General features: G+C 44.2%; 1 protein-coding gene and 1 long non-coding RNA gene across 10 annotated transcripts in view; one reads left to right on the top strand and one right to left on the bottom strand.

Moving 5' to 3' along the window:
* Nucleotides 1-605: 605 nt before the first annotated feature.
* Nucleotides 606-4,639, bottom strand: LOC121070099. The gene is made up of 3 exons (XR_005819887.1): nt 4,501-4,639; nt 3,545-3,658; nt 606-2,593 (listed from the first exon to the last, which is right to left on the bottom strand). It is a non-coding gene; the product is annotated as an uncharacterized LOC121070099 (long non-coding RNA).
* The window catches only part of TBC1D1 (TBC1 domain family member 1), a 117,223-nt gene continuing 102,496 nt past the window's right edge, over nt 3,418-18,144 (top strand). For 3 of the 9 annotated variants that reach the window (XM_040556746.1, XM_040556744.1, XM_040556740.1), the window contains exons 1-2: nt 4,512-4,817; nt 11,570-12,084. In XM_040556746.1, coding sequence (XP_040412680.1) covers nt 11,668-12,084 — 417 coding nt within the window. In that variant the 5' untranslated portion in view covers nt 4,512-4,817; nt 11,570-11,667. Of the gene's footprint in view, nt 4,248-4,511; nt 4,818-5,127; nt 5,205-11,569; nt 12,085-18,144 lie in introns of those variants that run through there. The other 6 variants (XM_040556748.1, XM_040556745.1, XM_040556743.1 and 3 more) reach the window with 3 other exon arrangements.

Raw genomic sequence — 18,144 nt, 5'->3', positions numbered from 1 at the left:
GCTTGGAGGCTGGACGGAGCCCAAGTGTCAGGGAACTCCTGGCTGCTTCCAGAGAGAGACACATCCCTGAGTTACCAAAAGCGTGTAAAATGAGCCTGATTTTTCTAACAGATGACTACTCATCATTCTAATGAAAGTCAACACCAGCTGTAAACATTTGATCCAGTAGGAAATCGTGCCTGTGGGGGTGGGGAGGAAATGCCTGTTGACTAAGGAGAAATTACCACAGTACTTACAACTCTGCCACAAGAATAAAAGAAGGGTAATGCTGTGAGACTAGACTGATGCACTTCACTTGAAGGTTATTCGTTTGTTTACTAGTCACAGCTTAAAACCACCCTTGAATTTATTTTCATTTTTATTTCAGTAAACTTTATGAAACAGTTTGGACAGAGGTAAGTAAACACATTTCATCTTCCTTGCAGGCTGTGAACTTAGTCCACTGCATGGTATGAAAAACACAAGTATTGTACTTGGGTTGCAGAAGGATTTATTTGAGACTTTTGCTGTATAACAACAAATCATCCAGGGACAACTGGAATTCACTATAAAAATTTAATAAATAAGCAATTATTCTCATATTCATAAAGTGTGTTTAAATCTGTAACTAATTTGTTTACACCATTTTCATAAACTTCCTGCTTGCTATTGCTTTCCAAAGTTCTAGTGCTTGTGCTTTTTATTTTGACACACCAATGATACGCAAACCTTATAACCTAGCTTAACAGTCACTGTGAGTAGTGACATTAAACAGGGCAGGACCGTTTGTTAAGCACCGACATAAATCTTTACAAGATTAGGGACTTTTAGGATCCTGTGGCGGAAGGCACCTGGATGCCACACGTTATGTAAAATATAAACATTAATTGTAAATAATAATCACCAACGAAACTGTTCTCTGCCCACAAGCACAAAATTAATCAAAGGTAATCTTCATCTTTTGTACTACGTAAGTACACAAATTCATCAAGGATAGTGTTTCTGTCCAACTTCCAAGTGGAAGCCAACATTTCTCTTTTGAACAGCGATTGCCAGGTCACTGAAATGAGGTCACGCACCACCAGAACATTGTGCATAATGGGATGAGCCTATTAAACTATCTAATCATCTCCTAACATCCACCTAAATAAAACGCAATACAAATGATGGTGGCATAGCAACGGCAGCTTCCAAACAAAAGGAAAAGCTTGAAATGCTCACACAATCACTGGTAAGTCATTTGCAGATGTATTTATGGGAGTGAAGGGGAGGGAGGATTAATTATGAAATCTGAAAGGGCAAAAATACAGAGGCAGCAGGCAGGATCTGTAACAGTCGCTCAGCTCGTTCATGACTCTTTACTCATGATGAGTGGTAACAGAAAGCCTCTTGTCTATGAAGATAACCACTGAGTAAAGTTGCTGTCATGCATTTTTACAGAATATTAAACAGGCAAACATGACATAATAAATAATAAATTCTAATAAATTTTGTTTACGGAATGTCTGGGACCATGTATAGAGAGTGTCTGGAGATACGGTGTCATTGGACAAGAATGTAGTACTTTACCCAGAGCTCAGTTAAATCAAAGGACTACAAAACAGTATCAGGTCCTTAATGAGGTACTAAACAGATGCACACAAAACAAATCACAAATAAAGAGTTCAACTTTTTTTTATATATAATAGCACTAGAAATTGATTAATATAATTACCCAGGGGGAAAGCATAGACACTTCTAATGCAATTTAAGCACAGCATAGGTACCCACCTTCTAAGTCATAATCCAAATTGTTACTGCTCAACTGTTGGCTAACTGTGCGGGAACTGCAGCTCTTTCAGAGCAGCATCTTGGGTGGAAACTTTAAACTTCCTGTTTGCTTAGCCATGCTTCAAAGGGTGAATCCACAATCACAGCAGCCCAAAGTTCTGCCTCTCCCCCCGTGCAGATGTATTCAGCCTAAATTCAGATCTGCTGCTAAATTCAGATCTGTGCAGATGTATTCAGCCTAATTCAGATCTGCTTCGTGCTGGTCTACAAACCTACCTCAGCTGGGATCAAATGACCAGATGCTTCTCTTCTTTAGTCTTGAAGGAAAAAACAACAACAACAACAAAAACACACACACACATAAAGATTTACTGTTTCAGAAAACCGAACAGAACTAGGAAGTCTGGTGTTTAGGGCTTTCACCTAATACAGAGATTCGGCTTTGGTATATTATGTGTGTTCCTGGAACACATGGAAGCATTTACTTCTCATGGACCTGAACATATGACCCCCTTCTGGTTTTCTTCCCATTTTCACAAATTAAACTTTTTTTTTCCTACATAAGTTTACCGTTTCAGCAGGAAATAGGGAGAAAGAATGCTGTCCAATGTATCCTTGAGGTTCATCGTTAGGAAACTTTCATGGGAAGTAGGTCAAACACTCTACTCAGGCCAAGAAGAAAACAAAGTGGTCTTCCTGCATCCTGGGTAAATGTGTCACAGATGTACAAGACGGAATGATCTTTTTGTTCTTCAAACACAGCATGCAAATATCTATCTGCAGGAAGGTGTAGCTGTTGGATCATGAGGGCGGTGGACCATATCTTGCAGCCCTGGGAAAGGTGCTAAAACCAGAAATAGAAGGTGACTTTATGCACAACCCTATTTCCTACTTTTCTGTATCAATTTAGGTACCTCATAGTATTTTTATTACTTGGATTTTTAAATTAGTTTTATAAAAAAGCAAAATAGTCTAAAATAAAATTATTCTAAAAAGTTTCAAATGTCAAACTAAATTTCTTTTCCTTAGGTTCTCAGATACCATATTTTTACTACACGTTACCAGTAAGCATTACAGAAGATTGGCTTTCATTAAAACAGATCACTGTTCCTGAATACTTTTTCAAGGCATTTGCCAAATATAAACACTTAAGGGTTTTTGTTTTTTTTTTTTGTCTATTAACTATAAGAAAGTATTTTAGGTCTACTTGAAAAAAAAGAGGGTATTTTGAAAAATCAGAGTAGATGGAACTATTAAATCAATGTAAGTATAGTTCTTATCAGAGGTATTTCACTTTGCACATGAAATATTGTATCACAGCGTAAGTAATTTGACAAAAACCACGCAAGGCAAAAAATTAAAACTCATGAGCTAGGAATAATAGAAAAAGTAAAGGAGGCCCCTGTGAATGAGATCAGTCACAGTCCAACTTCTTTCCCAGCTATCCAGGAGGAGAATGAGGAGAGGATTTGTATTTGTGATGCTCTAGACTTCTGTTGATGATCAGGGATTTTCCAAGCAGGAAGAAATAGCCTTGTATGATCCTTATCTGTTTCATTATCACCTTCTGAAAGGCAAAAGCTGTAAAAAAAGTCTTCCTAAAATCCCTGTTTGATAATCTGGGAATATGTTAGCCTTGGCCAAAGGGCTGGAGCTGTCTAATTGGGGATTGCAGTTTGTTGTCTTCCATAACATGATTGATTACTAGGGGCATGAAATACTCAGGCTGCAGGCTTAAAGCAAGCAAAAGGACTTGTCTCAGATGCTAAGGTTGGCAGCTGGCAGCTCTACGTACTGTTGTCCTTAGCTGTGATGGTTTGAAGACACAAGACAGGCGAGGCTTGCAGGGGTGGCATTCCCTGGGGATGCCACTGAAAACACGAGGTGCTCCTGTGTCTGAACCCTGCGTCTGAAGGAGGAGCAGCAAACCATGAACAAAGTACAGACTGGGAACAACTGCTCCGAGCGAGCTGCTGCTTTCATACTTTTACCCACAGATCATCAATCCTATAAAAGTACACAGAGCAAGCAGAAGTCATGTAGATACAACCACTGCACTCTTTGCAAGTACGGGATGTGCTTTCGGACTGAACTGCAACTTGTTTTTCATAATCTGGGGAAACGCTGTGCTTGGATTTGACAGCCTACTTAATTACTTTCCTCACAGCGCAGCGCATGTTAGCAGCAGAGCAAATTTTCTGGAGAAAGCTTTGATTCTATGTACTTAAAAGCAAGCAAACCAGCCGTCTCCCTGCCAAGAAGAGCCGGAATTAATTGAGAGTCAGAGCGGTCTGCAGAGCTGGAACGTAGGGTGCCTTGACCATCTGGAGAGCGCCCTTGCAGAGCAGCGTAATTAAGTCCCTGGACCCCTAATTGCTGAGGCTGGCTGGCAGCACAAGGCCCAGCTGGTGCCAGCTCTGTCACGGAGCTGCTCTGGATACGCACGCCTCGCCACGCGTGGCACAAGGATGCCGGCACCCACCGGGACGGGCAAGGAGGTGAGGCTGCGAGGGTCAGGGCTGTGCTGGGTGCTGCGGGGGGGGGTCCTGCTGCTTCCAGGGCTCACATGCAGCGCCGGGCCCAGCTTCCTGAGGCGATTTCCTTCCACAACACTTCCAAGTGTTGCAGCTTCTGGTAACTTCGCACCCACCTGAGTCTCCCTAACCCACCCCCTCCCAAGCCCCCCCGACCCCTCAGCTCTGCCCTCCGGGGGCCGCCACCCCCTGCTCCCCGCCCCAGTACTATTTTTACCCTTGGAGGCTGCAGCAGGAGGAAGGAGGGTGGGAGGGAGGCGGCGAGAGGCGGCCGCCGGCTGCGGAGCCTCGGCCCTGCCCTGCCCGCCTCAGGTGCGGGCGGCCCCGGGCTCGCCTCTCCCCGGCCGGCCGGGCAGCAACAGCAGGCGGCGGCCACCCGGATCCGGCTCGGGAGCCTCCTGTCCCCCCGCCGTGCCCTCCCTCAGCCCCTTGGCGGCTCTGCCCTCTCCCCTCAGCGGCAGCGAGCGGGCGGGCGGGCGGCGCTGCCCGCCGAAGAGCGCTTCCTTGAAGCGAGCACATCCTGTGGCGGCGGCGGTAAGAGGCGGCCCCGGGGGCGGCCGTGAGGGGCCCCGCGCCCCGCTGAGGGACCGGGGGTGTGGGGGGAAAGGCTGCTTTCTGCCGGGGTGGGAGGAGAAGAGCGGCTGGGAGCTTGGAGGAAGAGCAGGAGTCCGGGCGAGCCGCCCCCCAGGGCTGCCAAAATGTCCCCCCGCGGGGCTGCGGGCACCCGGCCCGCGGCTGCTCCCCGCAGGGACCCGCGGCCGTCCCGAGCCGCTCGTTTGGGCTGAGTTAAGGCAGTGCTAGGGGCTGGGTGTAACTCTTCTCCTCCTCCTTCCTCGTCCTTCAGTGCGGGACGCCTCGGTGTAACTCCTGCCAGAGCCCGGTCCTGCCCGGAGCAGCAGCACAGCGACTCGCCCCCGGAGGGTAAAGCTAAACCTTTGTGGCCGCAGCGGGCTGGAGTTCACCCCCTGACACCCCCCACCGCCTTTCTGCCCCGTTAACCCCCCGTTTTAAATTAACGAGGGAATGACCTCTCGGTGAGGTGTTTGTGAGGGGTAGGAGCCGTGTGGTTATTTATAGAGCGGGTAGGGAAGGCTGAGTCCTCGCTTGTGCGCTGTGTGTGGGTGCTGCGGCTGGCTGCTGCAGGAGCCTTCGTGGGCAGGCGGTGGGAGATGTGCTGCTGCTTACAGCAGAGGCCAAGCGGGACATCCCGGGCCAAAATTAATAAAATGGGCATCTCCCGAATCTCAGACGCTGCTGAGCCGGTGAACGTGCTTATGCCTTTAACGCTTGCAAGGGATGAGATGGAAAATCAGCACAGCTTGATTTATAGAAGTGCTGGAAGTCACAGGTAACGTGCAAAAGTTAGAAATACTTGCAGGTGAGGAAAATGGCAGGTTGGAAGGAAGGCCGAACAGATTCAGTGGTATATAGACATCTTGGCACTTTTTTTGCTTCATAATTTGTTTAACTGAGAAATTGGATGTAAGGATTTTGGCTGTGGAGATGCAATTGAATGAAATGGAGTGGCATTCGGGATGTAATTGACACAGCGAGCTTTCTGTTACAAAGAGTTTCTTAATTGCGTTGCAGCGGTAGGACAGCCTAATTTTGGTCAGGTCAGTGTGAGGCTGGCTCAGAAGTATCCAAGTTCTAACCTCAGTCATTAGAATACTAGTTTCTGTGGGCTGTACTGGGGAAATAGCAACAGATGTCAAGGGTGGGAATGGTAAGCTGTTTTCTTCATTTGGTAGGTGATTACAAGCTTGCATGTTTATAATTAGGAATATATTACCATTTTGCTTGACTCTTTCCTTGCTATTAATCTATTTAATTGCTTATAATCTATTTCAGGAGTGAAATAAACGTTGGCTGTATAGGCAAATACTTTTAGCTGTGTTTATTTCCACAAAATCAAACAGTTTGCTCAGAGTATGTGGCAGAACATTATTCAGGGTCATGTCCAAAGCTGCTGAAGGCATCAAAAAGACTCCTTAAAAAAGTCAGCATTTAATGCAAGCATATGAAAAAAAGAATGGAAATTAAAAATAACTTCTGAGGCAAACTGACTTCTGGATTTGTACATGATGTCACTCACAACAAGTGGTTCCAGAATGAAACAGCACGTAGTAAGTGACTATCGGATAAAAAGAACAACCTTGTAAAGGAAGAGCACTTTGTGATTCCAAGTGCCAGTTTGGGTTAAATTAGAGCTCTTTGAAAACTTAAGGCAACCTGTAGCATGACATCTGAACGGTCTTACTTCTCTAGAGGAAACAAGCCAGAAGCGTTGGTTGAAGCTGCAAGAAGAAAGATCGGGCTTACAACCAGCTGTCCAAGAGAGTGATTGAATGGATGCTGTACTGTGACACCAAAAAAGAGATTTGTTTCATGTGCATTGATGGCGACATAGAAGGACCTCTTCTCAGCAGTGACCGTATCACGACATACCTAATACACGCTCTGATTTGTATTCTTCTGCGTTTCCTGCTAGGTGGGTAGAGAAATCTGTCAGCATGAGTGAAGCCAATGTAAATCGCAGTTAGGGATCAGAGAGAGGGAGAGGAGTGGTATTTCATTCTGGCTTGCTTTCCAGAGTTCTGGCTGCAGGCCAGGGCTCCTCATAATCCTCGACTGGGATGATATTTCTGCTAAAATAATCAGTGGTGAAGCGCAGCCAGTACCAGTGCCTCTGGTTCCATTTGTCGGGAGGGCTCAACGCTAATGCCCTGCAGGGAAGAGCTGAACAAATCTGTGTTCTCTGAGACCAGCTGTTCTTCACGGGACCTTGCTGTGAGGCTGGAAGTATTGCTTGGCTTCTTCAAGGGGAAAAAGAAAATGGACCTACAGAAAGAAGCTGCTGTCAGCAGCTAGATGTAGGATAGTTACACGGTTGTCTTGGATGAACTGCAAAGGCTGAGAAGCAGGGGTCTTTGTTTGGCCCCCAGGCCAAACTCCTTGTTTCATCACTGATGAGCAGAAGCCCTGACTGCTGCCTGCCTTGGCACAGCCAGAATTCAGCAGTTCTGCTGTGGGTCCCAGCACTCCGCTGCTACCAGACCGGGGAGGAGCTGGAAGAGAGAGAGGGATTGCTTAGATTAGTGGTTACCTATGTTCTGAGTAAGAGTTTGGGACTTCAGGCCACCTCTCTGCATTGAATTTAATCTAGGACAGAAGAAACAAGGGATGAAGGATAGCTCTTTGCCACTGTTGCAGTTGCTGCTTTTCTTGATTCTTGTGTGGAATTGGGGCTTAGGACAGTTTCTCCTCTCTCTGCATTGTTTTCTGTATTAGCCTGAGTCCATCCCAAAGCTGCCCGGACTCTTTCCAGCAGCAGAAAAGTAATTCTAGTGCCTCACACTGGAAACAATGCACCTTAACCATATAGGTTCACTATACAACCTGTTCTCTGTACCCCAAAGGATTTTCCTTCCTAACCTCAGAGATGACCCTGACCTCAACTAAACAAACTAAGCACGAAGTCTTCACCTTGTCCTCGTGATAAAGTCTTAGCTCTCTTGGGATGAGGTGAGTTTTGAGAACTGCTGTCCCGTATGATGCGCAGCTGCTCAGCCATGTACTTTCCTGCAGAGAGAGCCTGAGCTCCAGAGGGCAAAGTACTGATTTTTGTAGCTCTTGCCTTCAAACTGGCCTGCCATCATGCTGGCTTCTCGCTGATGGCATCCCTTTTCACTTCTGTTGTTGTAAAAAGGTGACAATACAACTGAATTGGGGAAATTAAGAGAGCCTGAAATATATGTGGTTTTTAAACACTGTATCAGAGCAGGCCTATCAGCATAGCATTGTGTGCTATCTAAGCCTACTCACCTCTTGTGTGAAGTGGTTGAGTTGATTGCGGTGAAGGAAAAGCTGAGGGCAGAGAGCACCCATGTTCCCATGTGCATCTTTCACATTAGCACTAGGTCTGGTGTCTCCAAGTACAGAAGGTGGTATTGAGTGTATTCATATGGTGTTGCAGGGGCTGTTAGGCATAATTCCGTGACCCCTGACTTGAGATAGCCTAAAATTAGTGCTGGGGCAGGCAGTTTTGAATCCAACATGCAATACACAAAACTTCTTTCATTATTGTACTGCTTCTATTCATGTCACTGTACTGCAGCGTCAGACTTCAGAGGGGATGAGCTGGGTGGGAGCAACCAGAGGAGGGCGAAGGTGCCGTGGTGCCAGGGCAAACAGACGGGCTCAAGGCACAGCCACCCTCCAGTTATAAGGTGGGCTTAATTTTGTGGCTAGGAATAAGCCTGTGAAGAAGAACAGAACTATTTTTAGGTCTAAATTCGGCATGGACATAAATACTTGAAGTGCAACCTTAGTCCTCGGAGTAAACTTAAAGGATTTTAACTTCAGCAAGGTGCAGTGGGTATAACTTCTGGTGGGATTTTCCTGCAGATCAAGATAAAGGTGGCAGCAGGAGGAAGCAAGGCATAAATGGCTGGGAAAAGGGAGACGGAACGTGCAGAACTGTGCGGTACAGCGGTACAGAGCGCGGTGGGTTTGGTACGGAGACCTCTTGGTGCTGCTAAATCTGTGCTCTGAGAAGCTGCACTTTTAGCCCCTCTCCTAGAAAACATTCTAACTTCTAGTTCACTGTTTTGATTTAGTATCAACTGTTTTTCTTTAGAAATAACAAATGCAGAGACTAGAGTATCTATGTTGTCGACTTTGCAAGGCGTTTATTTTGTTAAGAAGACATGAATGCCAAGAAGCTTTGCATTTATATGAAATACATTCCAACAGCACAGTGTTTGTTGAAGTGTGACAGAGTATTGACCTGTTTATTTAAAATATTGTTCGGTCCTTGTAGCTGGAGCTCAGAATGATGTATTATGCTGTGATATTTAGTCCTATTTGAGGCTGCAGTGCCTTGTAGGCCTGGGGTAAAAAAGCGTGGTAAATGATAGTGCTCCCAAGGAAACTTCTCTTCCTTAAAAAGTTGACTTAAATGACAATAACTTGGTATTTTTACATGCACTTTATTTAATTGTTTCGTTTTTTGTTTTTTTTTAAAAAAAAAAGAGTTCTGAGAAAACAATTGAGAAATATGGTTACAAAGAGGATGTGGCTAATCAGCCATCATCTGTTCAGCTGCTCACTCCTCCTGGTTTTCAGCTGAGAATCGAGTTTTGTTAGGCTTTTTTATCCTCAGGTTATTATGTGTGTTACTAAATAACGAGAACACTAAAACCTGTTGATGGAATTTTCCTGTGCTTTGGACTGTGCACTGTTACAGTCATGAATGAATCCAAACCTCCTTGCAAGATGTTGAACTATATTTCACTGTTATGCTCAAGGAGAACAAATTTGTGATAGTGTGTCAAACAGGAAGAGAAAGTTTTGGTTCCTGACAGATGCAAAACTATAATGATAACTGAGTGTAGCACTTTGTGCTGATAAGGTGTAAAAATACTTCTTAAAGCATATCCTGTACCATGCAATGCATGTGTATCTATCTCGTGAAAGCTGGGTGTTTTCTTGCTTGGGAAACAAACAAACAAAACCATTTTAGTGTACTTGAAATGAGGTATATAACTCCTACCCATACACGTGTGCGCACACGGTGATAGAAAGGCTTTTTAAAAACTTGTTCCACACTTTTAGCATGCTACTTATACAAAGATTTTGTCAAACAGTGTCTTTAAATTCCTGTGCTGTTGGATTCTCTTGCTGAATTTGGTGTCCTTGGAACTGGCAATGTTGCCACAGAGTTCATCCGTCATAAGATGCAAAAGTTCCCAAAAGGTAAATCTACCCAAACACGTGGCTTCTGCAAGTCTCTTGATTTTCCACTTTTCCAGTTACTGCAGAACCGCTTTTCCCCATTTAGACATCTGCAAATTAGTTGCATTTTAAGCACTTTAGTTTAAAATGAATTTCCATGAAGTTGTCTCTTTTTTTTAAATCCGAAAATTTGTCTTCATTTTCAACAAAGGTGAAGTACTGCTAGAAGCTCAGTTTGAAAAATATTTGTACGAGGACAAATAAAGGACAAAGTTTGGTAAAAACTCATGAGAAAAATCCTACTATTTTTGATCCTGTTTGTAGATGAACAAAGAGCAGAAATACTGTTGCCACAGTAAACAGATGCCATTTATTAAATACTTGTTCAAATATAATTAAAAATGTTTTGTCAGGAGTTCTTGGGACTGCTCATGTTGTTTTTAATAGGTCTTCCATGGGAAACTTTCAGAAGGCTGAGGGTAAACTCGTGTCATGGTATTTAGATGTAGGCAATTATAGGCCTGTCAGCTTCCCATCAGTCTCGCGCAGAATAACGCAACAGCTGAAACCAGATTCAATTAATAAAGAGTTAAAACACGGTAACGTACCGAATGCCAAGCTGCATGTTTTCCTGGACTGCATTTTGCAGAACGAAATGGGTAGATAAATACAATTACTGGATTTTTTACGACTGTTCCTATATATTTATCATTTTAGCAGTGGTACATATGCTGGGTATAACTGGGTTATAACAGGGCGATGTGTGACTTGGTTCCATTTGACATTTTAGGCAATGAAAACGATGTAATATGAACGTGGCAAACATTACGTATTCTGGCTGGCCAACAAGGCCTTAAAACGCAGCCATAAATTGTGAATCCTTGCCTGCTTTTTAGTGGGATCTTACAAGGATTGTCGCTCCTCTGTGCCATCTGACTGGTGTGTTGGCGATGGGTCAGTTGACTGCTGTTAGCTTTTTCACATGACAAAGATTTCTGGGGTGTTAACTAATGAGAAAGGTCTGCTTGGTCAGCAGATGATACCCAAGAAAACAACTCCATGTTAGGGGCCAAGTTCAAGCCCATCCACCCGTGAACAAGAGAGACGACCTTTTCTTTTATTTTTTTTTAATGTGAAAGTGTCTCGGCAAGCATTGATTTCAAATGGCATGCAGGTTATAATGCTGATCTGAGTCCTTTCTCCAATAATACGATTGAAATAGGCCGATGTGATCCACACCTGCCTGGCCATGAAACAGAAACAGACTAAAGAGAAGGAGCACTTCTGAGTTTAGTTACTCATTAGATGATTTAACAGGGGTTACAAGAGTAGCTTTTTTAATCAGGACTGAGCTTTTTACAAGCAATACGTTTAGTACTATTGTGTTTGCACCTGAAATAGTAAGGCCCGAGGTAGGGGAAATGTGCAGGTATGTCATGGCAGACAATCAGTACGTCTCTTCTGACATTAATCTATTAAATATTTGTGTTGCTGACAGTTCGTTTTTAATAGGGTTGCAGCACCTACATAACTGTTTCTTTTCATTTCAGATTTCTTCTGTTCCTTAATTAAAGAACCATCCAAAAATTGTCATTCCATGGAACTGAAGTACTGGTGAATTAGTCCGGGTTCCCTAAAGGATTGTAAAATGGAGCCAATAACATTCAAAGTTAAAAAATGCGAAGCACCTGGGGACTTCTCAGCAAGTTTCGGCCTCCAGTTTGTTGGCTCTCTGCCAGTGCATTCCCTAACCACCATGTCCATGCTGCCTTGGGTTGTGGCGGAGATCCGGATGCTCAGTACCAAGTCTTCCAAAGAAGACCCCGGCACTAGCCAAATCCGGCTCTGTGTTTCACCAGCAAGTTTGCGATGTGAGCCAGACATGGGGAAAGACCAGCAGTGGGATCCGTTGATTTGCTCAAGTTTGTTTGAGTACAAGCCACAGCAGGTCCACAAGCTGATTCACAACAGCCACGATCCCAGCTACTTTGCCTGTCTGATAAAGGATGGAGCAGCAAATCAGCAAAGCATCTGCTATGTGTTCAAAGCTGATGATCAAACAAAAGTAAGTAAAAAGGAAAAAAAAAATACCACAGGAAGCAACCCTCATAATCACGCTTAAGAACTTGTTCTTGTTGTGTTATCTGATGCTTTACAGAGTGTAATGTAAATGTGGAGGAGCTGACACTACTTCTTTTAAAATGGAGTTGCTTTTGTGCTGTTGGAAACTTCGCACCACAGTGTAAGATCTTAAGGTTGCATTTACAATTGAAAACTTTCTCTTTCTGGAACTCACCAACAGGATTCACTTTACTTGATGTTAATGGTTCTGTTGAATTTGAGCTGCTCAGTATGTGAAAGGAAAGGTGTGTAAATCGTCAGGATCAGAGCCTGAATTTTGTTGGCTTAGAAGACACTTGGGGTATGGGCTGAAATCTTGGCCCTTGAGTCAGTGAGAGTTTTTCTGTTGATGTCACTGGGGCTAGGATTTCACCCTTGAGTCATTGTGAACTTTATCTAATCCTACAGTCAGACCTCTCAAATTTCTGTTTTCCTGAGTTGAGACCTGTGTCTGGGGAAGAGAGGCTCCTCCTTTCTCAGAAGGAAGGGATGGGGTGGAGCCTCACGAGCGTACCTCGAGCCACAGGTCACTGTGAGCCCCTTCCCGGCTCTGCAATCCATGTGGCTCAGAGAGAGGAAGAGAGGCCACAATGCAGTGCTGCACGTCTGTGACCTGCGAGCTTGCTGCTGCTTATTGCAAGACAGGAGTTGCACGTGTAAATGTCAGACTGTGGGTGAAATTCAGCTCTGTCTGCATGCAAATCGTGTCCTTGCTGACAAGGTTGCAGCATTAAAAATAGATGGTTGCCTCTTTTGTTTGAGAGTAATGTGAGACAGGAACTGTCTGAATGAAGAAGGTGAGCAGGGTTTTGCACAATGCTGTTGTGGTAGGTTGAGCTACCGTGGGCGAAACAGGGACACGTCCTTCACCTTTGAAGGTAGACTTCAGTGATCAAGTTGGAAATCAGCGTCTTGTGAGGCTTTTTTTGCCTCACAGGAGATGTCCTGCTGAAGCACCTTGGAGGTGTTAAGCAAATATACACAGCACGTGGGATTTATGCCAGCCTGCCCAATAGCAAAACACTGTGTGGTTCCAAATTTGTGGTCTCGAGATGAGTGCCCAAAACATATGGAAACAGCTTTAGTTAAATCACCCTAGGTAAAAAAGCAGTCCCAGTAAATTAGAAGGCAATTACGCTGTAAATCATAAGCATTCAACTGAGAAATCGTGTCAAGTTAGAATGTGGAATACCAAAGTTACATATGTTAAGAGAGCAGAAATAAGGAGTAGGTCTGTCAGGACTTGGCATTGAATCGTAGCTGGTAAATGCATTTTGCAGTTTGCCTATACACTTCATTTTGTGGCTTGTGGTTTTACAGGATTATTTACAGTTAGTATGCAGTGCTGGTCACTTCCAATATGTCGTCTTTTGCAACAAAAGATTGAAAAACAAGTACTTTTTCTTCATGTTTGATCAAATTCCTAGACCTGTTTGAAATGAAAGCACGGAAGTCTGTAGTCAAATTTGCAGCTGCCTATGTGTTTTTTGTAGACACCCCCCGGAATTTTTGGATGCATATTTTAACTATCTAGCCCCAAGTTCACCCAGCTATCTGTCCTTTCAAAACCCACCCTCCACCTCAGAAGAAAATCCAGTTCTCATCTCCGAACTTGCCAAGGGGTGTTTCTCTTGACCTTTTTAGCAAGTGAGTTTCCTAACTAGGAGGTAGAGGCCTAAGCAGCATTTGTGGAGCTGTTTTGCCAAGAGGATAATGGAAATGCCAAGGGATCTTTTCTCCAAAAGCGAAACCCTGCATGTTTTACTGACATTCAGTGTAATTACTGATTACATAAGGAACTTACTTCAAAGTTGGGTTACTCAGAGTGTTGTTATTCTGCCTGAGTATTGTCACACAATGCCTTTTAGCTGACTGGTGTCTGCGCGTTTCTGAAGAGGACTGCTGTTACCTGTTTAGCAGATACCCACTTTGAAAGGGCTGGAGTGCGCTGTGTATCTTGGTTACGAATTGAGGGAGCTGTTTGTTAAAAGTGAGTGAGTTGGGATGAAGAATTTAGCACTATGTTGCTGCAGTTTATGTTCAGCTTCAGAAGAAAGAAAATTTAGAAGCAGGACCTTTGCAGCATGTGTGACTCAGCAGACTCCTATGCTGGCACTCCTGCTTGTGAGTTCCTGCAACATCTCCTCTGAACATTCAAAAGCAATCTTATAGACTTAGTCTGCATTGTCAGGGTCATATTCCCCTCTGAGCCCAGAATGGACAAAAAATGTTGAACTTTTTTACAGAGCTGAAGCAAACGGGGAAAAAAAAAAACCAGACACGGTAGTTCAGATAGGTTTGGTCACAGAACTTACGTGCTAATAAAACAACTCCTCATCCAGTGATTTTGAACATCTAAGCTTTTGTGATAATTGCACTTCATCTATTTCTACTGAAAAACAACATCGACAACCAAAACAGGTTGCTAATAATAATATTGTAAACTACAGGAGCCACAGTTCTTTGTATCTTCGCAGACAAACTCATAGCAGGGCTTTATTTTCCACGGAGTTCTCAGATTAGGTCGTGTCTGACTGCAGATTTGAAGTAGAAGGTAAGTGTGGCTTTGCAAACAAGTTCTGACTATATCCACACATTAGGGTAAGTAGAATAAAAGAGGACAGAAGGCTGTCCGCAGAAGTAGACTACTACTCCTAGGCAGATGAAGATGAAAGCAGGTGAGCAGAAGACTAAACAATGAAATCCTTTGAAGAGGAAGACAGGAAACTTGAACTTCATTCAGACTGAGAACTAGCACTGGAGGTGATAGAATGTGCAGAAACCGGGAATGGTTGGGCTTTTAGCATGAGCGTTGCAGATAGATAGCAGAACATGGGCTGTAGTTGTATTATTTTGTATATACATACAGAGACAGAACACTCACTTGAGTAGTGAGAAATTATCCTACTGTATAATGGGAAAGCATTTTGTTAGTGGGAGGTGATTTTTTGCTGGGGAATACTTAGCTAAAATCTAGAATTGATGGAGCTGTGGGAACATGTAATGTTTCCTGGATATAAATGCGGGGCTGTCAGGTTCCTTGTTGATCCATTACCAACATGTCCTCTTTAGAGAAGACATCAGTAGGCAAGTGATTAGTGCTAAATAAAGGCAGGGTTCTTAGCCAGGGATTCTTTCTGCTGCTTCTCTTTAGAAGTGAAAGAACAGGCAGTGCCCTATTGCGGTATTTGCCTTCACTCTGTAGGATCCTGTATAATTATTTCCATTGCATTATTGTGGCAGTATACAGCTTGCTTTCCGGGCTGATTGAGCAGTAAACAGGGAAGGATGGAAGAAGCGTTCCTGGCAAACTGCTCCTTGGCACATTTCTCAAAAGCAAGCTTGTGCATATAGAGATCATTCCACTCCACATAGTGCTAAAAGGAAGAGTTTGCATTGCCTACAGACAGCTTCTGCTATGGATCAGGGTTCCCCTTTCTAAGAGGATCTGTTGTCTATAGGATCTGAACCCTTCCTTCCTCCTTCATGTATAATCTCAGTAAATTTCCACTAGTTAAAGTTGGTGAAGTTTTTTATGCTTTCACCCTCGTCATGTAAAGATTCTGGTGGGGCCTCGTGATTAAGTAGTTTCTGCCTGGTGCTGTGGCTGAAGTGTTAATGTATATTCCTTGCAGGTGCTCAGGAATGGAGCAGGATTCAATTATACTGCCTGTGGGGAGCTTGTGAGAGCTGCTAATAGGTCATAGATGGGGATTATGCATGCCATGTTGAGTAATCACAGTGGAAGCTGAGGAAAAATTATCTCTCCAGTAAATCTGTGCTTGCAGAACTGTTCCTTCGTCGTAAGAACGCAGCGTTGTTGAACAGCTTGGCCGGAGCACCTGGGTACGATGTGTATGTGATGTCTCGAATGAAAACTTGCATGCTACCAGCCTGATTGTCTTCCCAGTGACCTCTGCTCTGAAATTTATTTAGGCTCTACAGAAGAGGGATGCTATTGGCATCGTGGTTGTTGAAAACTGTTGACATTAAAAATTACTGGCATTTTTGTCCTATACTTGGGATGTGGTGGTTTGAAAGGTGCAGCGTTGGGAACTGTGGCTGTGTGTGTTTCCTGAGGCATGCTGCTTCCTTCGTAAAGTCATTGTCCACGAACACTCTCTCCTTCCATAGGACACCTTGCTTAGCACTTCGTTCACTCTGAGGCATGAGGGAGATTGGTACCCCATGTCAGCGTGCTCTTAGCTTCTCCTAAGCTGTCTCCAACAAGTACAGAGTAGCCAAAGCATTAGAGGAAGAGCAATTTCTGTTCTTATTTTCAGTTCAGAAAAGTATTTCTACATCCTATTATGCTGATTTTAGTTCTGTGTATCAAATGATTTGTTTTTCTTAGGTATTTTTAATCTTAATTGAATCATGTTTTGGCTGGCAAGTGAAATATTGGTCACTATCATATCTGATAATGCCCTGGGCCAGTTCAGATTTAAGGCAGGTTAAACTTGTATTGTCCTTTATTATATTTTATGCTCTTTGTCAATAAAGAATAACAGTTCTCATCTCAATGATTTCATGGAAGCCTGAGGTGAAGAAGGCATTGTGTCCCTCAGCCTTTTGCATGTCCTGTGTCACCAGCACCCCTGCCCCACGCAGCAGCAGGCCCATATTTCCCTTTGTCTCTTTGTCAGCTATGGACTTAGAGAAGCCCTTCTCGTTGCCTTTGGCATCTCTCTCCAGATACAACTGCAGGTGAGTTTCGGCTTTCCTAGCAGCATCTCTGCATTCTTGAGCAGTGTCTCTATATTCCTCTGAGGTTACTGTCCCTGCTTCCACCTTCTGCATGCTCTCTTTCTGTTAGAGCTTTGCCAGCAGCTCCTTGTTCATCCATGCAGGCCGTTGGCATTTTTACCTGACTTCCTGCCTGCTGGGATGGCCTGCTCTTGAGCTGGAAGGAGGTGATCTTTGAATATCAATCTGCCTTCTTGGATCCCTCTTCCCTCCAGAGCCTTTATCCCATGGGACTTTTTCAAGCAGATCCCTGAAGAGGCCCAAACCTGCTCCCCTGAAGTCTGGGGCTGTGATCTGGCTTTTTGCCCTGCTTCCTCCTCTTAGGATCCTGAGCCAAGGCTGCCTTTGACCTTCACATCCCCAACAAGCCCTTCCTTGGTTGTGAGTACAAGGTCCTGAGAGCACCTGTCCTCATTGAGTTTTCTGTCACCTGGGCCAGGAAGCTGTCACTGATCCTCTCTAGGAAACTCCTGGGCTGTTTATGCCCTGCAGTATTGTTCCTCCAGCTGCTATCAGGATGGTCCATGAGGACAGGGCCTGGGAATGTGAGGCTACTTCTAGCTGGCTGTGGAGGGCAGTGCCTGCTTGCTCTTCCTGGCCACAGGGTTCAGTGAATTCCTGGATGCAGGGTAAAAGTCAGCAGACAGCACTGTCACCTCTTGTAGTGAAGCAGATGCTCAGAAAGCTTGAGTTTCTCTCTTTATTTCCTTTTGTGATACAAACAGGAGACTTAGAGGGCTTGAGGAAGAGCCTAGAAACTTGAGGCTGATGTCTTGTCAGAAGAAATATTTCTCTGAGATTATCAATGATTATCAAGAGCTGGAGTATGAAGATATATAAAAAGTTTAGTGCAGATTTTGGAAAGGTTAAGCTAAGTTCTCTCGCTCTCTCTTTTCTAGAGTCTCCATGCAAGTTGTCTCAACAGGCTCTAATGCATGCTTGTGTTTACCAGAACTGTTAATGCCACAGTGGGGTAACACTGGATGGGACTGTTCTTTTCTGTTACATAGAGTAGTTCTGTTCCTGATTTAAGTGGCCTCACAGCTGCAGAACACATTCACAAGTCTGCTTGCTTCTTCTAAACCCTCCATTCTGCAATGTCACAAATCAGGGAGAGGTTTTGGCCCAGGAGCTGGGCTTCTGTCAGCTGTGGGAATGTTGCCACGAGAGTGGCAGTGCTTGCGTTTTTTGGCCCTCCAGTTGCTTTAAGAGCTCCTGCTTCTTAAACAACCTTCACCTGCTTTTGTGAGTTACAATA

This window comes from Cygnus olor, chromosome 4 (genome assembly GCF_009769625.2).
Source record: "Cygnus olor isolate bCygOlo1 chromosome 4, bCygOlo1.pri.v2, whole genome shotgun sequence".
NCBI lineage: Eukaryota > Metazoa > Chordata > Aves > Anseriformes > Anatidae > Cygnus > Cygnus olor.
Note: the sequence above shows the minus strand (reverse complement) of the source record. Positions and strands in the feature narration are given on the sequence as shown.